Consider the following 20,004-nt stretch of genomic DNA (forward strand, 5'->3'; position numbering starts at 1 on the left):
TACATACAGACATGGCTAGCTTGGTTCATTGACTTTTAACCTTCAGCCACAGACTGAGTTTTCTACAAATATCTGGGGCTGGCTGTTAGAAATTTATCTTTGAGGAGAACCTCTCTCACCTGTTACTCTGGGTCTGCTGTGGTATGCTTTATGATAGTGTCCTTAAGATGCTGCAGAAAGGTAAGGGAATTTCCTTCAGGACTGCTGTAAAGAAAAGTGTTTTTTCACATTGACACCTGATACTCTGGAGAGCAGGTCTCTGAACCGTTCTGGGCCTCAGTTTCCTCAGTTAAGAATGACAAATCTGGTCTAGGTTAATCTACTTTCTTCCACCATGAGATGGCTGAAGTGACATTAAGGCCACTTATCTTCCTTACCCTTTTTTTTTTTTTGATTTAGCAATGCTGGGGAATTGAACCCAGGGCCTTACACATGCTGGGCAGACACTGAGTTATGTGCTCATCCCCAAGTATTTTTCCTCTTTCCTTTAGGTATACTGGGCCTTGAACCCAGGACTTTATGTCTGTAAAGTGGCACTTCACTGCTGAGATATATCATTAGCCCCTTTTGGTGTGGATCTGTCAAGGGGACTGCCTGTGCCCCTGTAGGTAGGCACACTTATTCCCTCATTTCCAGGTGCCACTAGTATTGGGACTCATTGTAAATGGTAATCATTTCCAACCTGAGCAGCCTGGGTCAGAACCCATTGCATTTCTAATGAGGAAAGAGTCTGGTCCAGTAGAAGCATAATATCATTTCATGTCAGTTGAAAGGTTTAGATCACAAATATAAAGGCTTGAATGTATTTGTCTGGGCATCAGTATAACTGTCCAGATGTTTTTAAATTTCCCTTAGATCTGATAGCTGGAAAGGGACATAGAATTGCCCTCTTCCTACCATTACCTATTGAAGGGGGAAGAACCCATTAGGAGGTTCTGAATATTGGGGTGGCTTAGAAGGTAGGGCAGAGGGTGGAGCAGTAGGGGTGGGCCTTGTCATTGATAGGGGCTTTTCTGGTTCTCCTTTCCATGTTTATCCTGTATCTTACAAAGAATGGCCAACATTTGAGTGCCTAAATAGCAATTGTGGAGCCAATCTGAGATGAAAGAAAATTTGTATAGGGGACCTCAGTTCACTTTTTTCCCTTTTATAGAAAAGGTCTAATTGGAGTATGGTATTATAATTTAAGGAACCCTGTGAAGTACATGTCTCTTAGTCACCCAAGGCTTACTGAGGCCAGGCCTCAGTAAAAAGCTTCCAACATCTACAAGCCAGAAGACTGGAAGGTGCAGGTCCCATCTAGAAAGAAAAAATGCTAGGATCCTGTCTGCTAGTTAACAGTAGGCAGCCTCTTTAATAAAGGCTACTTTTTTAACAAAGCAATAAATCATCTGTAAAGTTAGAGAAGGGCATTCAAAAGGCATCCCAGGCCAATAAAAGTACCATATTGTCCATTTTGCAATTTCTGGGACTATAACCTTGAGCTAACAATTGACTTACAAGGGCTGGGTCTGGTGCCCCAAGGTGTGAGGTGGGGCTAGGAGCAGGGCATGCACAAGGCACCGACATCCTCCACACACACCCAAGCCTGACTGCCTAGGCCTGATCCTCTGGCCTGTTGCCCCTCGCCCCTTCTTGTGTACTCTGCACGTGTTTGTGTTTATTCTAGGGGAAGTGGCGGTAGGCCACAGCCACCATGATGTGCGGCTGGAGGTCTAGGATGTCTAGGATGTCTGTTGGGTTGGCCTATGGATTCTCTTAGCTGTGCCAGACATTCCCACTGTGAATGAGTGCACTTATTTGTTTTTCCTCCTCCCCTTTTGGGGATGGAGTTAGGGCATTAGTGTGGCAGCCACAGTTTTTTTGTAAGCACTTTTACCTAGCAGCTGACTTAAAGTTACTTTAGACTGAGAACCCTGGTAAACTAGTTGGAATAACTTAAGTCATAATGTACCATGATACAAGTTTTTTATGGGCGAGAGGGTCCCAGTAAGCCCAGGGATGGGAAGGAAGACAGAGACAGAGGACATGTGGTGAGACCATGGAGGAAGCAAAAAAGGTGTCCTGACATCTTAGGTAACGGAGGGGAAGGCAGAACTTGTAGGCATGACACATGCCAGAGGGATTAGCCATCACCTGTGCCTCTAGGTTGCTCCCATTGACTGGTACTGGAACACTTTCATCAACATGAAACCTCCATTCTCCAGTTGCTGTCCCAGGAAAAAGGGGCATTAGTTGGGTGTGATGGAAAGAGAAGCAGTCATCAGATATCATAATCAAAGAGCACTCCCCCAAGGTAGCATGAGGCATACCCGAATAAACCCCTGGCTTGGTTTCAGCCCACAGGGAAGGAGCATGAGCTCTCCCAGAGCTAGAATCTCCTTGCAGCCAGAGTTGGCAAGGAGTGGCTTGACACCATGATGGGAAAGTCCCTCAGGAAGATAGGAAGAGACAAGCAGCGCAAGAAGTCTGCTTACATGGGGAGGGAGGAGGTTCAGGAGAGGATTTGGTTCATTTAGAAGCTCGTTTAGAGGCTAATAGAACTTGTGAAGGGGAACAGGAAGTACACAGGAAGGATTTGGTGCAGAGATAGGAAAAGAATTGGGCATAGGGAAGTTCCTTACATTTACCAGCACACTCACAGAAATTGTATAAATCCCTTAAAATATTGGGATTGAAAGTGCCTTTAAGTGGCCATTTGGAGACATTGTCTAGTGGGTATTGGGGCCATGCCTGATTATAAAGAAAAATGAGGTTTTGTAGTTTAAGATCAGGCATTAGGCAGAGGGGCCCAAGGTTGGCCAGGAGACATCCCAATGGGGAGTCTGAAGGAATTTGGGACGGTCCAACTCCTATTGTGAGGCCTGACCTGAGGAGAGATATGGTGGTCAACCCCAAAATATCAGGTCCTCAGGAGAGAGAAAGTAGATGTGGAGCACCCGGGAGGAACATCTTCCTTAAGGGGGTCCAAAGTCCCTAGTGGGGAACCCCGTTCCCACAGACAGGAGTGAGCCAAGACCTAGCACTAGGATTTCAAGGAAATGAGAGAGAAAGATCACAGCTCTACGTATGAGAAGGACTCACTGAGAGAGGACCTTGAGAGAAGATTGACTGGTGGTGGATGGCAATTGGAGATGTGCTGGCAGGAGGAAATTCCCTGTGAGCTGTGATAGAGTGGTGTTTTCTAGGGTTGGGGGTTCCAGCAAAGCAGCTCAGATCATGGAGGAAGGGAATGGGAGTTGAGACAGAGAGAGAGCAGGATGGGGTGGGGGAAACCGGGAGAGCAAGGTCAGTGCCGGGAGCACACCCAATCTGTGTCATGGCACCAAAATGTTAGGAAAAATGCCTCTCACAAAGAAAGCTCACGAGAAAAGTCTCATGTCCAAGGGCAAAGTTAACGGCAGGCTTGAACCACCAGGCTGGCTGGGGAAAGATGGCACAGCACAGATTCTGGGCCAGGTGTGGCTTTTATATTAGGGGGAGATTAAGGAAGTTAGCACATGTGCGGTAGTCTCTGATAGGGGTGGGGCTGTCTTAGAGCATGGGAATTTCTGTTAAGGGTGGGGCTGTTCTTGGGAGTTTCTCAAGTGAGGTCTGAGGATAAAATGGCCACTGATTTACAAATGGTAACATTGTTATTCTATCAGTTAGACCCTACCAGTCAGGTGGCCTGGGAAAATCAGATTGTTTTACATATGATCTTAGCTAAAAAAAAAAAGGCAGGAAGCAGTATGCATCATGATTGAAGGCCAATGCTGCACTTTTTACCCCTAATAATACCATACGAGAGGGGACTATAACTAAAGCCTTTCAAGATCTAACAACCTGAACAAACAAGATGGTAAAAAAGTTTGGGAATAGATGACCCTTTCACCAACTTAATAAAACAATAGTTAAAAAAAAGTAGAAAAGAGTGATGACCTCCATGCTGATCTCTCTTATTGTGGTAGAAAAAATGATCTTGGTCAAATGCTGTTCATACCCTGCTTATGGGGACTAATTCTTAGACTCATAGAAACTGCCCTAACCAAACAAACTCCTGTATCTTACCAATTTGTTGTTGAGTACAGCTAAAACAAAAAGGCAAATAATGCTAAATGAGTTTGAAGAAAAGAATGGAAAATAAAAAGAGGGGGAACTGTGAAGGAAGCAGTCTTGTCTATCAAAGTGTGTTGCCATCTTACCTGTTTGCAGTTCCGGATTCTTGTTCACTGAGCTCCATTTTTGAGCTGAAATTACTACCTACCCCACCTCAAACTCCAAAAGTAACATTAGCCAATCTTGACAACAGTGTGAACCCTTACCCTAGCCAATCAGGGAAAAGTGGCAGTTTGTTCCTTGGTAGGGATAAGAACCAGGGTGGACTGCATGCTCTGTGTGCCTATATGCTAGCTCCAAGTGCATGTGTTCACTCTTCTGCACAAAAGTAAATTGCCTTGTTGAGATAATCTACCTTTCCATGTTTTCAATTTCTGGTCTCCAGTGTTTTATTTCTAACAGGTGTCATGTAATAAGGCTGATAAGACAATGCAGGATATATGTGGAATGTATAAAATACAGTTAGATAGCAACTAACCATGAATGATGTGATGGATGAGAAAGCATTGGTAGATGAGGTGGCAGGGAAATTATATTGTTTTTGTAAATAGTAAAATGACCAGACACAGACTTTTAAACTAGAAGGTAAAAACTAAAAGCCAGAGCAGCTAGGCAACCCTTCTAATTTTTTTTAAATGTGAAGTTAAAAGAACAGGGAAAGATACAGCTATCTACATGTGCCTTCCATTTTGACATGTTAACAAGCTTCAAGGCTCTTTAAATGAGGAAGGGCAAAAGAATGAAAGGCTGTCTAACAAAAAGAAGTTTTAAAGTATGCCTATGTTCTCTGTGATTTGAATAGGCCTGGATGATGCCTCCAGCACCCATGTTTGCCACCCAGATCCAATATTTTATTATTATTTAAAATTTTTTTTTCCATTTATTCATATGTGCATACAATGTTTGAGTCATTTCTTCCCCCTACACTCTGCCTACTCCCACTTCTCCCTGCCCCCTCCCTCTCCCTCCTGCCTGCTTCCTCTTCCCTCTACCCCCTTGCTTCCAGGCAGAAACTGTTCTGCCCTTATCTCTAATTTTGTTGAAGAAAGAGTATATACAATAATAAGAAGGACAAAGAATTTTTGCTAGTTGAGATAAGAAGAGCTATACAGGGAGATTCATAGCACTGCTTCCATGTACAAATGTGTTACATTCTAAGTTCATTCTTCTTGAACTGACCTTTTCTCTAATTCCTGATCCCCTTCTCCGGGAACTAATCCAATATCTTATTGACCTTGTATATCTCCCAGATCAGAAAGTATAATACTAGGGATGGGGAGCAGGAAATTTTGATCTCTTCCCAATTCCCATTTCTCCCCACTTTTATCTTGTTAAACTAGATTCCTTTCCTTAAAAACTTTACTATTATTTTAGTACATTTTTGTGTCTTGCCTGAATTATTCTCTTGTTGGGTATAAGAGTGTTAACCATATACACCAGTGCTAAACTTTCTGGTAATGGTATGATATAATATTTGGTAATACTTAGATGATTTAAGATGCTTGACTATGATAAGATCAAATCTTTTTATCTTGTGGGCTATTTTTAAAGTTTATGTCAAAGAGCCACCTAGATATGGTAAGCTGTGTATACAAGGTTTTGCTCATAACTAGACATTTTATTATATGGAAAATGAACTATATGAAAAATTGTATATAATGGCCTAGGATACAGGACAGAATAAATAAATTAGTGTAATAGGAATACATTGTATCTAATGAAATTTTTATTTATGTGTAGAGTGTTTGTTCTCACATCATTTTTGTTTAAAAATTAAAAATTCCTTAGTATAGATAACAACATCTAATTTACCCTGGGCAGTAGGCTGTGTGTTAATTATTGGTGCCTTTAAAAAATCTCTAATTTCTGAGTGTGTTTAATGAAGAGTATGTGTAAATATATGCCCAAGTATATGTGTAGGTACTTAATAGTTTTGTACTTTACACCATTAACACAAAATGCTGTAATCCCAGCATTAGGAAGGCTGAGTTAAGAGGATCATGAGTTGGAAGCCAGTCTGGTCAAAAACCAAAAGTAAGTAACAGCAAGAAAATGTCTATATGGGGATCAGTAACTGTGAGTAATAAGTTCAGATTTAATGGTGTCATTTTCTAAGGACAATATGATATAACTTGGCTAATCAAACTACATAATAATATAACAAGAAATAAAAACGACTCCTTTTCTTTCTCAACCATGAAATGCCAGACGTTTAGCCATATTTTTATACTGATGACTTATTCCTGAGAGACTACATGTTCAGCACCCAGGGACCAGGCATAGAGATGGTTATAATACAAGTGGTGGAAGAGACAGTGCTGAAGTCTCTTGCAAGTAGAGCTGCAGCAGTGAAAGGTATCAGGTATTAACATTTTATGCTGGCTTTCTGATATATATTACATCATTCCTTAGTTCTCGTATCTATTTTTCTCTAAAAGCATGTGGTAAAACAAAATGAGACTATGAAACATTGTGCAAACATTTTATTTTAATTACTTTCCAGATTTAGAATTTTAAATATTTATGTAAAAATAGCATGGAAGACAGAAAATGCTAACATGGCTTTTTGCAGTGGTCAAATATCATTTATGATCTACAATATTGTATCATTAATTTTTATAATATTAAAAATCTTATATTTTTAATGAAATCATTATCTTTAAAGATGTGTCTATTAGGCAGAAATTTAAATGAGTTTACAACAATGTTTGGAGACCACATCTTGATCACTGTACTATTAATTAAATTTTCTTCATTATTTTTATCTATCTTCAAAAGGACATTTTTCATACAGGTATGTATTTGAAGGGGATATGCTTGTGTTTTATATATATGTACGAGACAACATGTACTGAGTAGAATAAACAGAAGAGCTTAGAATTCAATTAGCCTCCCAAGGATTACTAACTTTTTAAAACCAAACCAGAGTATTCAACTGTTTTACGTAAGAAATAGGGATCAAAGGAAACAATAATGAATATAATAATGTTTGGGGATTTAGCATAGGGCCCACTGTTCTGTTAAAAAACAAATCTCTCAGGTTTTGGGAGATTGTTATTATCTATTGTACAATCTGATCTAAAGTGAAGAGATAATGCAGATTCTAGTTGATTCGAGGGACTCAGTTAGGGGACCATAGCCTTTTCTGGTCTTTCTCTCAAATGCATTACCAGTAACCCTGCAATTTAGGCTCAAAATGTATTTCAGAATCTCACTGAGTAACAGCAGATTTTAAAGGAGCAAATGGTGAGCTCTGGCATATTCCTGTCTGTCTAGTTGGGTCTATTGTTCCTTTCGCTTCCTTTAACAACAACAACCTACCTTACTACAGTGGGTCCTGAGCCACAGACTATCTCCATTCCAGTTACAGTAGGAGGCAAGCCTATATTTAAAGCTGGAGAAGAACTGAATGATTCAAAGGGATATGGATGCTATACAAAATTTACATTGAGGGATAGCTCTGCCAGAGCTTTGTTTGTTAAACACTTTTATATGATAGAATGAGCATGACATATATTCATTATCTACTCTTCACACTTAACTGATTCTCTATTACAAGATGTTACCTTTCTACAAGACTGAAAGAAAATAAACAATAAAGTTGTCTGAAGGTGAGGGTTATTTGAACCAACTAACTTTAGGAATTCTTACTTTGGTTTCTGTACTGAGATAAGTAAATTTAAGAGATACCTTTATCATCTTATTGAATAACATTAAACTGGATAAATTTATAGTAGGTCCCGATAATTTTAAATAGTGGCAACATTATCTACTATTAAATACAGAAAAAAAGGAAAGAACCAGGAGTTTACCTATGAACCCAGCAGTATTTTTAATTCTTCAATTCTATTTCCTTTTTGTCTCATCCAGGAATTTCCAGAACTGAGTGATGGCTGTTGAGAACTATACTACATTTACTGACTTTGTATTCTTAGGATTTTCTGTCAGACAGGATGTGCAACAGGGGCTTTTTATGCTTTTCCTCTTTGTTTATGGTATAACTATGATTGCCAACCTAGGGATGATCCTACTGATCCACATGGACACCAGACTTCACACACCCATGTACCATTTCCTAAGTAATTTATCTTTCTGTGATGTCTGCTATTCCTCCACTGTTTCTCCCAAGATGCTGGCTGATTTCTTATCTGAGCAAAAGAGGATTCCATATAACTTATGTGCCATTCAAATGTACTTTTTTGGAGCCTATGCAGATGTGGAGTGTCTCATGTTGGCTGTTATGGCCTATGATCGTTATGTGGCCATTTGCAGTCCTCTTCTTTATACAATTGCAATGTCCCAGAGGATCTGTACTCAGCTAGTGGCTGCTGTCTATGCTATAGGCTTGGTGGATTCAGCAATCCACACCTGCTTCACATTTCAACTGTCCTTCTGTAAGTCAAATGTCATCAATCACTTTTTCTGTGACATTCCTCCTTTGCTAGCTCTTTCCTGTTCAGATACATCCAATAATGAGATAGTGATGTTCACTTTCATTGGTTGTGTTGTCGGGGTTAGCATTGTCATTGTCCTTCTCTCCTACAGCTATATCTTAGCTACCATCTTTAAGATGAACTCAGCTGAGGGCAGACATAAAGCCTTCTCTACATGTGCCTCCCACCTAACAGTTGTGGCCATATTTCATGGTACACTATTGTTCATGTATTTCAGACCCAGCTCAAGTTATTCGATGGACACAGATAAAATGGCCTCTGTTTTCTACACAGTTGTGATCCCTATGTTAAATCCACTGATCTACAGCTTAAGAAATAAGGATGTGAAGGGTGCTCTGAAAAAAGCAATCAATAAATTCTGCTCTGGGTAAAATTTTGTTTCTCCTTCAAAACTATTTGATGATTCTGAGAATAAGTTCTCTAATACATTGACAGAGGTTCTCTCCCACACAACCTTTAAGATATTTCCCATTCCTCCTCAGTGTGCCTAAATTGAGTGTAAGGATTCGCACTTATTGGTCCTTGTCTTTCTCTAAACAGAGCATCAATAACAGTAGAAAGAAGATCAGTTTGTACTTTGCTGAGAATATCCTTCTGTGCTTCCCTTTTTCAAGGGTAATTAAGTCCCAATGACAAATAATGGGATTTAGCAATCTTTTCCCACTTAACAACTCAACGTGATCTCCTTTAGTTTTCAGTTAAAAAATAGGTTTATAAATACAGTTGATGAATTGAAAGGTAATTTTAGGTAGTCAAAATAAGTATTGTTTGTTTTTCTTATGCACTGATATCACCCTATACATGTACATAACAGTATATAGAATTAAATAAGTAACAAATAAATAAATAAGAATGAACAAAATACTTCTTGCTTTAAAACTCTCAGTATGAAAATTTAATGCCTTTGTCTGGTTGAACATTATTTTTTCTTTTGCTATTTATAATGTGGAGCTACAGGATGGCATTGAAAAATAGCTATTCAAAAAATAAAGCAGTGTCCCTTGCAAAACTAATGTGACAAGCAGGATTTACAAATTTAACAGGAAAAAAACCTCCCTGACTTTCACTAAAATAAAGTTTCTTCATCTGGGATAAAATTTACCTCTTATCTTTACCTTAGGATGAGACAAAATAGTAAGCACAAGTATCGATTGATATAAATAACCTCACTTCTCAGATCCTAAACTCCTGTCATTCTGTCCCAACTGCATTAGTCAGGTCCTCATGACCAGCAGCTCCAGTATTTTATTACATCTAAATTTCTGAGAATCTGTTGACTTTCCTTCTTTTTCTCACACTGGAGAAGAGATATGATGCTGTTGACAACCATATGGCAACTGCACAAATGAAAGCTGGTGGTGAAAGGCATGGACTCTCTTCAAAGGTCACTGGTAAAGGGGTCTAAATCTTTCTGAATGAGTTCACAGCATTATACAAAGTTATTTTTAAATGATAGGTAAAGTATAAACAACTGAAATGCCAGATCTTCAGAGTTTAAGTTGTAAAGGAGGAATTTTAATATAAATATATATTCAGTGAGAAAAGGAATAAATTGTTTACATTAACATTCATTTATAATGATTCATATTGTTTTGGGTATATCTGAAAAATAAATTTTAACAAAATGATTCTAAAGAAAATTAATAGTAGTCATCTTTGAATCATTGAATGCTATAATATATTGCAATATTCAATTTACTTCATGCATGTATTGTTCACAATGTAATAACTTATTGATAAACCCCATCGTATTGTCTACAGCATAGCTGCACTAGAACAGAGGGTTAAGTTGCTAAGAGATTGAATAAAATACCTAGACAGACATGCAGTATGTGAGTTTTATTGGAAGTTGCTGACAGGGACATGAACCCAGGAAGTATACTTACTAACAAGGAGGCTAACAGGGGAAATAAACTTAGTAATCCACAGTTTCTAACATGAACATGTATGGGAAGAGCAATACTCAGATTCATCAATGGTTCAGTGGTGGCTGAATGGACTAATGGCTCTTGTCCTCTCCACAGTGCTTTTCTCCCAGTGGCAAACATTTATCCTCCACTTTGCTAGCCAGAAAGTCCTGTGAAGGCTACCTGGATAGCTGGATAGACACTTACTGAAAGCACCTTCTCCTAACACTAGTTTGACCAGTTGGTAGGTTTCATATGGGGAACTACTATTCTTTTAGATAGTATTTATTGGGGACGTTCTAGTCTCAGCCACCCTCATTTTCCTTTTTGTAATTTGGCAAGAGCCTTGTTAATGGAAAAGAGCATTTTTTCATTTGATGTTCTACTTTTCTCAGGAAACATTTTTACACTTCTTATGTGACTGAAAACTCTTATAGTCTTATCATACTCATCTTCCCCAATGTTGCTGGGATGGCATACCAAAATGTAGATAGCAACCAAATTCTGCAAGAACAATACGAGAGCAATAGATTATGACAGCCCTACTAACAAAGCAAGCAGACCAAATGAAACATTTCTCCAGGTAGCAGAAAGAGATTGCAAACATGTGAAAATAGAAGTCACACAGATCTAAAGGCATACTGGGAAAATTATCAGTGGTATGCATAAAACTTTCTCTTTTAATGAGGGTACAACTATTTTCCTGTGCTATATTTAGTCATTTATAGCAAAAATATTTAAAGTTTCACTTGACCAGAGTTATAAAGTACTTATTTAAAAGATTTAAAAATAGACAAATCTTAATTCTTTTAAGGCTCAGCTTTCCCAAGTAATCAAAATCCTAGTAAATACTTCAGAACATGCAATAAATTATCTTGAAAAAATACAAAATCTTTCCTTCCTCAGCCAGTTTGTCTAAATTATACTAAAAGCAAATCAATGTCTTAAGAAAAGCTTATTGGCATAAACATAGAGAATTATATTTTGGTTTTAAATTGGTGCAACAAAATTTTTTTACTCCTTTCTTTTTTTCAATATGACATCTTTTTATATTCTCTTTTTAATTTTATAACTTTTTTACATTTACTAGCCAAATTTTAGTTTGAGAAAACTCTTGAAGTAATTTTAATCATAAACAACTTAATCACACAAATTTTCTTTCATCAATTTCACCCTCCACAAAATCTCCCAATGAATTACTTTAATTTTGTGATTTTGCCTTTATCTTTCTATTTTTATTTTGAAACAATCCAGTCATTTTGCTTTAGGACAAAATCCTATTTTTGCATTAAAAAATCCTTTTTTCAAACAATATTCTCTTCCCATGACTTTCTTCATGTCTCTCTCTTCCTGTTATGTACTGGTTCCTTTCTGCCTGAATATGCCTTTTATAGTTTCTTTTCCAATGAATCATTAGTTCTACATTTAGATATTATGATACACAAGGCAGTTGTGTCCCACACTTTGTCATCCTGAGACACAAGTCAGGAACCAACACAGGAAAGCTTCTCCTTTCACTCAAGATGCAGCAGTGCCACCTGACCCATTCCATATTCTGGCTCAGGTTCTGGGTTCCTCACCTCCATTTTCATAGGGCACCTACCTATTCCTGCTGGTCCTGACTGTCCTTATTTTAATTTCTCTTCTTCCTCCTGCAATCACTTGGCATAGGCTTGTGGTTGGAGCTCTGTCTCCATTGTTGCCCATGCTGGCATACAAAGGGACTTTCATCTAGACTTCGGTGGCTCATGCCTATGATCCTAGCTGCTTTGGAGGCTAACATTGGGGGTATTGTGGCTCATGAATGGCCTGGGCAAATAGTTTGTGAAATCCTATTGCCAAAATAAACAGAGCAAAGTGGACTGGATGTGTGTCTCAAATGGTGAGTCCTATTTTGGAAGTACAAAACTCTTGAGTTCATACCGTATTACCACAAAAAAAAGGAACTACCACATGGCCACTGCAATCTTACACAGGTATTTCCTTTGCTTTAAACTATATTGTTATCCACGAGTATAATGCTTCCTCTATTCCTTGGGGTATCTGCCCCCCCCACACACATGGTGTCTACCACACATCTGTAACCGCTTCCTCTGATACCATTTCCCACAGAGGTAAAAAATCATTTCCATCCTAAGAGTTCTCTACTGACTTTTCTACCCGTTTTCATTGCTATAATCTTGGAGTCTGCAGGGATTTCTTGGGGCTTTTGCTTAGCTCACCATGGGTAGTGTTCAGAGTTTGTCTTGCTAGAACATTAGAGTACGAAGAATAGATTCCAGAGAGACCAAAGATAATAATTGGAGGTTGTATGTGAGGTATCAGGTTTATTGAACCTTTCTAACAGGGGAGATAAACTTTCAAGAGAGATAAGCTAACTAACAGCAAAGAGTCTAAGAGGAGCACAACACTGGTGAGAAGGTCAAATGTCCAGTGGTGGACAGATGGACTAACAGCACTTATCCCATCCACAGTGCTTTACCAATGATAACAACCACCTATCTTCTTCAGCACCTGACAGAAAACTAAGTGCCAGCTACCTGGACAAGTGATTTTATGCTCTCCATGGCACTCTGGCACCTATCTTTGTGCCAGAGTGTCCTATAGATGGATGCTATAGATATTCAGATTTTATTAGATAAATTACATAAGCAATGGCATCATCAGCTTGTTCTTTCCTTTGTATGAGCAGCACTAAAAGGAAAGGCTCACTTAGTGTACAAAGGAAACAAAGTTCTCCTTACAGACAATAATAGTTTGCTCAGTTCCCAGTGTTGCATGTACAGATTTGATGTTCATTCACAGAGCATTTATTGAGGTATTTCATTCTTAGCCTACTCTCATTCTCTATTTTTATTTGTCAAGAACCTTGGCAACTGACATTTTAGGGACATCTAGGTATTTCATGTCCTACTTTTTCCAGGGATCACACCAGTCATGAAAAATGGAACAATTTCACACTGTCTAAAATATTCATCTCATTTTAGGTTGCTGTCATGAAAGAAACATGAGTGGTTTTATAGAGTTTTCCATTTAAATTATTTCTCCTGACTTTATATATCCTTTTATGTATAAAATGTGCTTCGTGTTTTATATTTTAAAACATTATAGGAAGATGATGAGCTAGATTCACTGAGTAATTTCTTGTATCTGCAGTAGACTGACAGATCATAAGGTTCAGGGCTGCAGGGAAAGATGAGTGGTGATGAAAGGCACAGGTACAACAGTCAACAGTAGAGAGAGACCAAGGGAAATCCAGAAATATTGAGCTTCAGATTGGTGAAAGAGACAAAGGACCCCAACACTACACACTATGCAACACAATGGGGAAGGGAAAGAATCCCCCTCTATGGGGATTTAAGTGAGGAGAAAAGAAAACCCTCAGCCAGCATCACAGGTGCAGTCTGAAAAAAGTATAGTTTAAGACAGGAGATAAGCAATCTGTGCAGCAAGTAGTCTCTACAGAAGAAGAACCTGTACTTCATAGCTTAGTTACTTGTATCATAGTTGAGTGCCATTTTAAGAGAGACCTTACTGCCTAATCTTTGGCTAGTGGCAGCAGAAGCTCCTGCATTCTTATATCTCCAAGCCACAAAGGCCTCTCTTCTTCACTGGCTAAGTGAATAACCCCCTCAAGGATTCTTGTGCTCCTAGAAAGCTGGTCATGACATGGACAGAGATACAGGAACTCAGGACTACATGTTGGGAAGTGCAGACAGTGCTTCAGAGGAAGTGGAGAAAAACTCCATTTGAGAACAGCATCCAAACATTGGGTAACATGAGCAAGACCAGCTTTGTGTAATTGCAAGTGGGGGATGAGACATGGACCAGTATATATGGGATCACTCAGTGCCACAGATCACCCTCAGCATAGAATGATATCATTTAAATGTTATTAAAATTCATGCACTTATTCAAAAATTAACAATTATATGTCTCTTTATAGAGAAACATCTGCTTGAATTTCAATTCACTTCCACTTAGAAATCACATATCTAAACTCACTATGTGTAAAAATATGTAATTAAATAAGAATACCTCCTAAATTAATAATTCAACATTGTATTACTTTTCTATATTGTATATTCAAATTGCCAAGGGAGTGCTCTTTCTTAGTAATCTAATCAATATACCCGATGTATCAGTTGAAAGAAACACAATTCACTATTCTGCAATTACATGATGAACTTTATTATGTTTCCATGATGTTTCTTCAATTTTCTCTTACCTTATGATAGATCTGTTGGTAAAAACAACTAAATGAGAGCAAAATTTCAAAGGTAAAATAAATTGGTATTGTGTGTCAAAGGAAAATGTGTCCAAATGTGTGCATTTACCTTTCTCAGCCAAAATATCATTATCCCATTGTAGATTCTGAAATTTTTCTTTCCAAATTCTTTTTTCTTAGATTTCAACATTTTAGGTACATATTTGATTATATGTGTGATCTCTTTTTCTTCTTTTACTGTGCATACCCCTAGCACAGAAAGTAAATAAACCAGTACTTGTGCAGCAAGGTAAATCACAGACATTTTAATCAATCCATTCTAGAAGCAGGGTTATCTCTGGATCCTTTTGAAGTATCCCTGTCAAATTAGATATCATAGTGGTAGACCAAGGTTCAAGGAATAGGACAATTTTCATTGCAGTCTATCTGGGAGTATGTTTGCATAATACAAAATCAAATTATACTTCAAATCCATAGCAGTCAAAACAGCATGGTATTGATGCAAAAACAGATACATAGAGCAATGGAACAATATAGAAGACCCAGAGATAAGTGCTAGCAGCTGAAGTCATTCAGTTTTTGACAAAGATGCCCAGAACTTAAGTTGAAGAAAAGACAGTCTGTTCAATAAATGGTAACGGGAAAACTGGATAGCCACATATAGGAGACTGAAACTGGATCCTTGTCTCTAACCCTGTACTAATATCAATTCGAAGTGCATTAAAAATTAATGTAAGACCTGAACTTTTCACATGTATAAGGAAGAGTTGAGACAAACTGGAATATATAGCCATATGGAATATTTTCCATAACAGAACTCCAATAACTCAACAAATAAGAGATAGGTTGAACAAACAGGACTGTAATAAACTAAAAAGTTTCTTTATAGTTAAGGAAATAGTCACTAGACTGAAATTACGGCCTACAAATACATGAAAATATTTTCAAGTTATACATCTGAAAACAAAATTTATAAGGAGCAAAACATCTAAACTTCCAAAGAATCAGCAACTCAGTAATACATGGCAAAGTGAACTGAACAGAAAAATTTTAAAGAAAGAAGTACAAATGGACATTAAATACACAAAGAAATGCTCAACACCCTTTACTATATAGAAAATGCAAATCAAAACAACTTTGAGACTTCCTCTCATTCTATTCAGAATGACTGTCATCAAGAACATAAACAACAATAAACACTGGCAAGGATGCAATATAAAAGGAAACCTTATACACCTTGGGGGGATAATGTAAATTAGTACAACCATAGTACTTTCCATAGTACAACTACGGATATAGTAGGGAGGTTCCACAAACAACTAAAATAGAACTAGCAAAGGATCCAACAATAGCACTCCTGAGCATATACACAAAGGAATGTAAATGTGGGTAAAATAAAGACATTTTCACACCCTGTTTCTGCAGCACTATTCACTATATCCAAGCTATGGATATAGCCCAGATGTCCTAAAAGAGATGAAATGAATGAATAAAATGTCATGTTATTCAAACATAAAGAAGAATGAAATTGTGTCCTTTGTAGGTAAATGGATAGAACTGGAGATTATCAACTTAAGCAAAGTCAGGCAGTTTCAGAAAGACAAAGGTTGAATATTTTTCTCTCATATGTGGAAGACGGACCCAGAAGATAAATGTGTAATGTATACATAAATAAAATACATATTTATATTTATATTTTTACACTTTATACATGTGTATGAAAATAAAATGAGGAAACCTGTTGAAATTATTTTAAGTAGGGGAAAGGAGAATGATGGGAAGAGTGAATCTAACCAAGGCGCATTGTAAACACATACGGAAACGTGACATGAGTCCCCCTGTTGCAACTACTATATGCTAACAAAGCTGTTAATAAGGAAGATTACACTTTATACTATAAAGTAAGTATATATGCTGTTTTCTGATGACATAAATTTACATTGCAGTTTCCCCCTGGCATAGATTAATTTGGCAACAAATCAGTGAGAATTAAAACTCAAACTTTGCTACAGATGTTCATGTATTCGCAGGGGAAATACAGAAAAATGAGTTTTGCTAATTACATGCTTGCCTAACATCAAAGCCTGAGGGATGTAGAGTTGGAGATTTAACTCCGGTGTGTTTCCCAGTATAATAAAACACCATCTGCCCCGTGTTCAGCTAACAAAGAGCCTCTCATCTTAGGTAAGTTCTTAAGTTTCCGAATTTAAACATATTAGGTTAAATTGCGTACTATTTTGAAAAACAAATGAGATATATGAAAATGAATGACTTTTGAAGTTAACTTAGTTCTGCACATTTGAAATCTAATGATGAAAAATGAGATTTTGAACTGAGAACTAGAAGATTGCCTGAACATCTTAATACCTACAGAATAAGGCTTTATTTTTACCCTTTGAACTTGTTAGTATGCACAGAATAATGTCTTGATGATGTTCTTCTAATCTAGATTCATACACAAGCCTTAACTCATTATGTCATTGTGTAGGCAAGTACATGAATTCAGGGAATCAGTTTTGGTTTTTTGAGTTGTTGACAGATATACATTAAAAATACAATTTGTGAAATTTCAATTCCATGAGAACCACATTCCATGGTGACCTAGGCCAAAATGCCACAAATATCCATGTCCTGCATTCTAATTCTCACATATCAACAAAGTCATACACATGGAAATTCATGAAAACAGATATAACTATACACACATGTACATACATACACACATTGTATATTTGTGTGTATATATATATATATATACACATTTATAAGAAATCTATGTACTTCAAAACTCCTTATCCCTTACATTGTTTTTATCTTCTAAATATAAAATTCCATTTAAAGTCTGGTATGTATATTTATGTGCTATGCTATGGTGTTTTTTTTCTTCGTTCTATTTTCTCTTTGAATTATCTGGAGTCTCCCATTTTGATTTTGGGATAACCCGACAAATAGGCAATGAGCATTGTGACAAATCATAATACATTTCTTGTAGAAAAAGTTAATGGTATTTACTTTTTGTCTTATCACAAATAAACAGCAAATATTATTGAAGGATATGACCACTGCTTTTAGAACTAACACAGTGTTTATTTAACTAATCATGATTTTTGAGAAACATCAAAATAACATGTGCAAGAATATTTTAAAGAAGAGCAAATTTCATACCTCAATATTTTTAATCCTAGTATCTCTAAATCTGGCATTTATTTCATATTGTTTTAATTTGTACTGAGATTTCAGCACATTAAAAATATGTTTCCAAAAATAAGGAGCATGAGGCCCAGAAAACTTTTAAAAAACTTTTAAGAAGACGCTTCTTCCCACATGAATGACTACTAGATTTCGCTAAGAGTTTCTTAACTGCAATGGAAAATTTTTGTTATTATTTTTATTATTATTGTCAAATACATGCTATTTAAAGAGTAAAATGAGACTGGGTATTTTTCTGAGAATGAAAAAGAAAATTAGAGGTATAATAATGTTCTGTCTTATAGATATGATATTGACTCACAGAAGAACTAATCTTGTATCTTTTATTTTATTGACTTTTTTTTAAGTTTACGCAAGAACAAAGGAGAATGGACAAGGGAAATTGCTCGTGCTTGAATGAGTTTATTTTCTTGGGAATTACTAATAACCCTGATATGAAATTGGCTCTATTTGTTGTATTTCTACTTGTTTATCTCATTAATCTTCTCGGGAATGTTGGAATGATCATTTTAACTAGAGTAGATTCCCAGCTTCACACACCAATGTACTTTTTCCTCAGCAACCTCTCTTTCTATGACCTCTGCTATTCCAGTGCAGTTGGACCCAAGATGATGGTGGACCTACTTGCTAACAACAAATTGATTTCTATTGTTGCCTGTGCTCTGCAGTTCTTGACCTTCTGTATATTTGCAGATGCTGAGTGCATGCTGCTGTCAGTGATGGCTTTTGACCAGTACAAGGCCATCAGCAACCCCTTGCTCTATGCAGTGAACATGTCCAGCAGGGTGTGCCCTGCTCATGGCTGGGGTTTACCTGGTGGCAATGGCAGATGCATTGATACATACGATATTAACATTCTGCTTATGTTTCTGTGGGTCTAATGAGATTAACCATTTCTTCTGTGATGTCCCTCCTCTGCTATTACTCTCTTGCTCTGATACACAGGCCAATGAATTAGCAATCTTCACAATTTTTGGTTTTATTGAGCTAAGTACCATTTCAGGAGTTCTTGTCTCCTATTGTTATATCATTTTATTAGTTTTAAAGATCTGCTCTGCTGAGGGCAGATTCAAAGCTTTTTCCACCTGTGCCTCCCACTTAACTGCAGTTGCAATTTTCCAGGGAACTATGCTCTTCATGTATTTCCGGCCAACTTCTTCCTACTCTCTAGATCAAGACAAAATGAACTCACTGTTTTATACCGTTGTGATTCCCATGTTGAACTCCCTAATTTATAGCCTACTGAACAGGATGTGAAAGATGCCTTGCAAAAACTAAAAAATAAAAGGTGGTTTTAACTAATTTTCTGATGTAATCATACACACATATTCACAGTGGGTGTTGTTTCTGTTATATCATATTGCATGACACACAAGAAAAAATTATATCACAGAGTTTACTAAAGGAAATATTTGTACTCTCATGCAACTGTAAAAAAAATTCATTAATATCCAAATCTGTCATTAATAATTATGTTTATTTAATATGTGGTTCTCATTTTCTATGGAAATTATTCTGACAGTTTAATTTGTGCTAAAGTTTAATTTTTTTCATTTAATTGAATTTTCTGTACGATTAAAGATTGTTTGCTAGTTGCCTTTTAACACATTTAGGTGCTTTGTTTTTCACAGGATTTCCAGTAGTTTATTCACTGGTGAATTTTGTATTGTAGTGAAATATGGACCTTAACTTTGCACTCTAAGGAGCTCCAACAATCCCGAGACAAAAAAAAAAAATGATTGACTAAACTCCAGAGCAAAATGTTTAAATCCAGGGCAAAGACTTCTCTGGATGGAAATATTGATTCTGTGATCAAAAATGATGCTAATCAAAAAGAGGACACTTTCTATGCAAGGCTTCATTATTTAGAGAAGCCTTCAGTGGACAGTCTCATACGTAGAAGCAAAATATGTCTACCATGTTAAGATACAAAGAGTAAATTGAATGGCCCTGTTACTATCCATATAGATAAATCCCCCTCTGTGGCTACAAACACTTTCTTCCTTAAAACATTATTATATTTTTAGTTAAAGGTTGAACATTCAATACCTGTTGTCTAAAGCACTTGCATGAAGCATGGGAAACAAATGGGAAAACAAACAAATAA

General features: G+C 37.0%; 1 protein-coding gene and 1 pseudogene across 1 annotated transcript; both read left to right on the plus strand.

Annotated features, from left to right (window-relative positions):
- Positions 1-7,987: 7,987 nt before the first annotated feature.
- On the plus strand, positions 7,988-8,923 carry LOC109676795 (olfactory receptor-like protein OLF2). The gene has a single exon (XM_020153053.2). The coding sequence runs from the start codon at positions 7,988-7,990 to the stop codon at positions 8,921-8,923; it is 936 nt and encodes a 311-aa protein (XP_020008642.2).
- A 9,339-nt stretch (positions 8,924-18,262) lies between these two features.
- LOC109676794 (olfactory receptor 5W2-like) lies at positions 18,263-19,195 on the plus strand (annotated as a pseudogene).
- The last annotated feature ends 809 nt before the right edge of the window (positions 19,196-20,004 follow it).

Source organism: Castor canadensis, chromosome 1, assembly GCF_047511655.1.
Source record: "Castor canadensis chromosome 1, mCasCan1.hap1v2, whole genome shotgun sequence".
Classification (NCBI taxonomy): Eukaryota; Metazoa; Chordata; class Mammalia; order Rodentia; family Castoridae; genus Castor; species Castor canadensis.

Bases quoted from the DNA above. Each gene is read 5' to 3' on its own strand.
- LOC109676795 (XM_020153053.2), top strand. From the start codon at position 7,988: ATGGCTGTTGAGAACTATACTACATTTACTGACTTTGTATTCTTAGGA.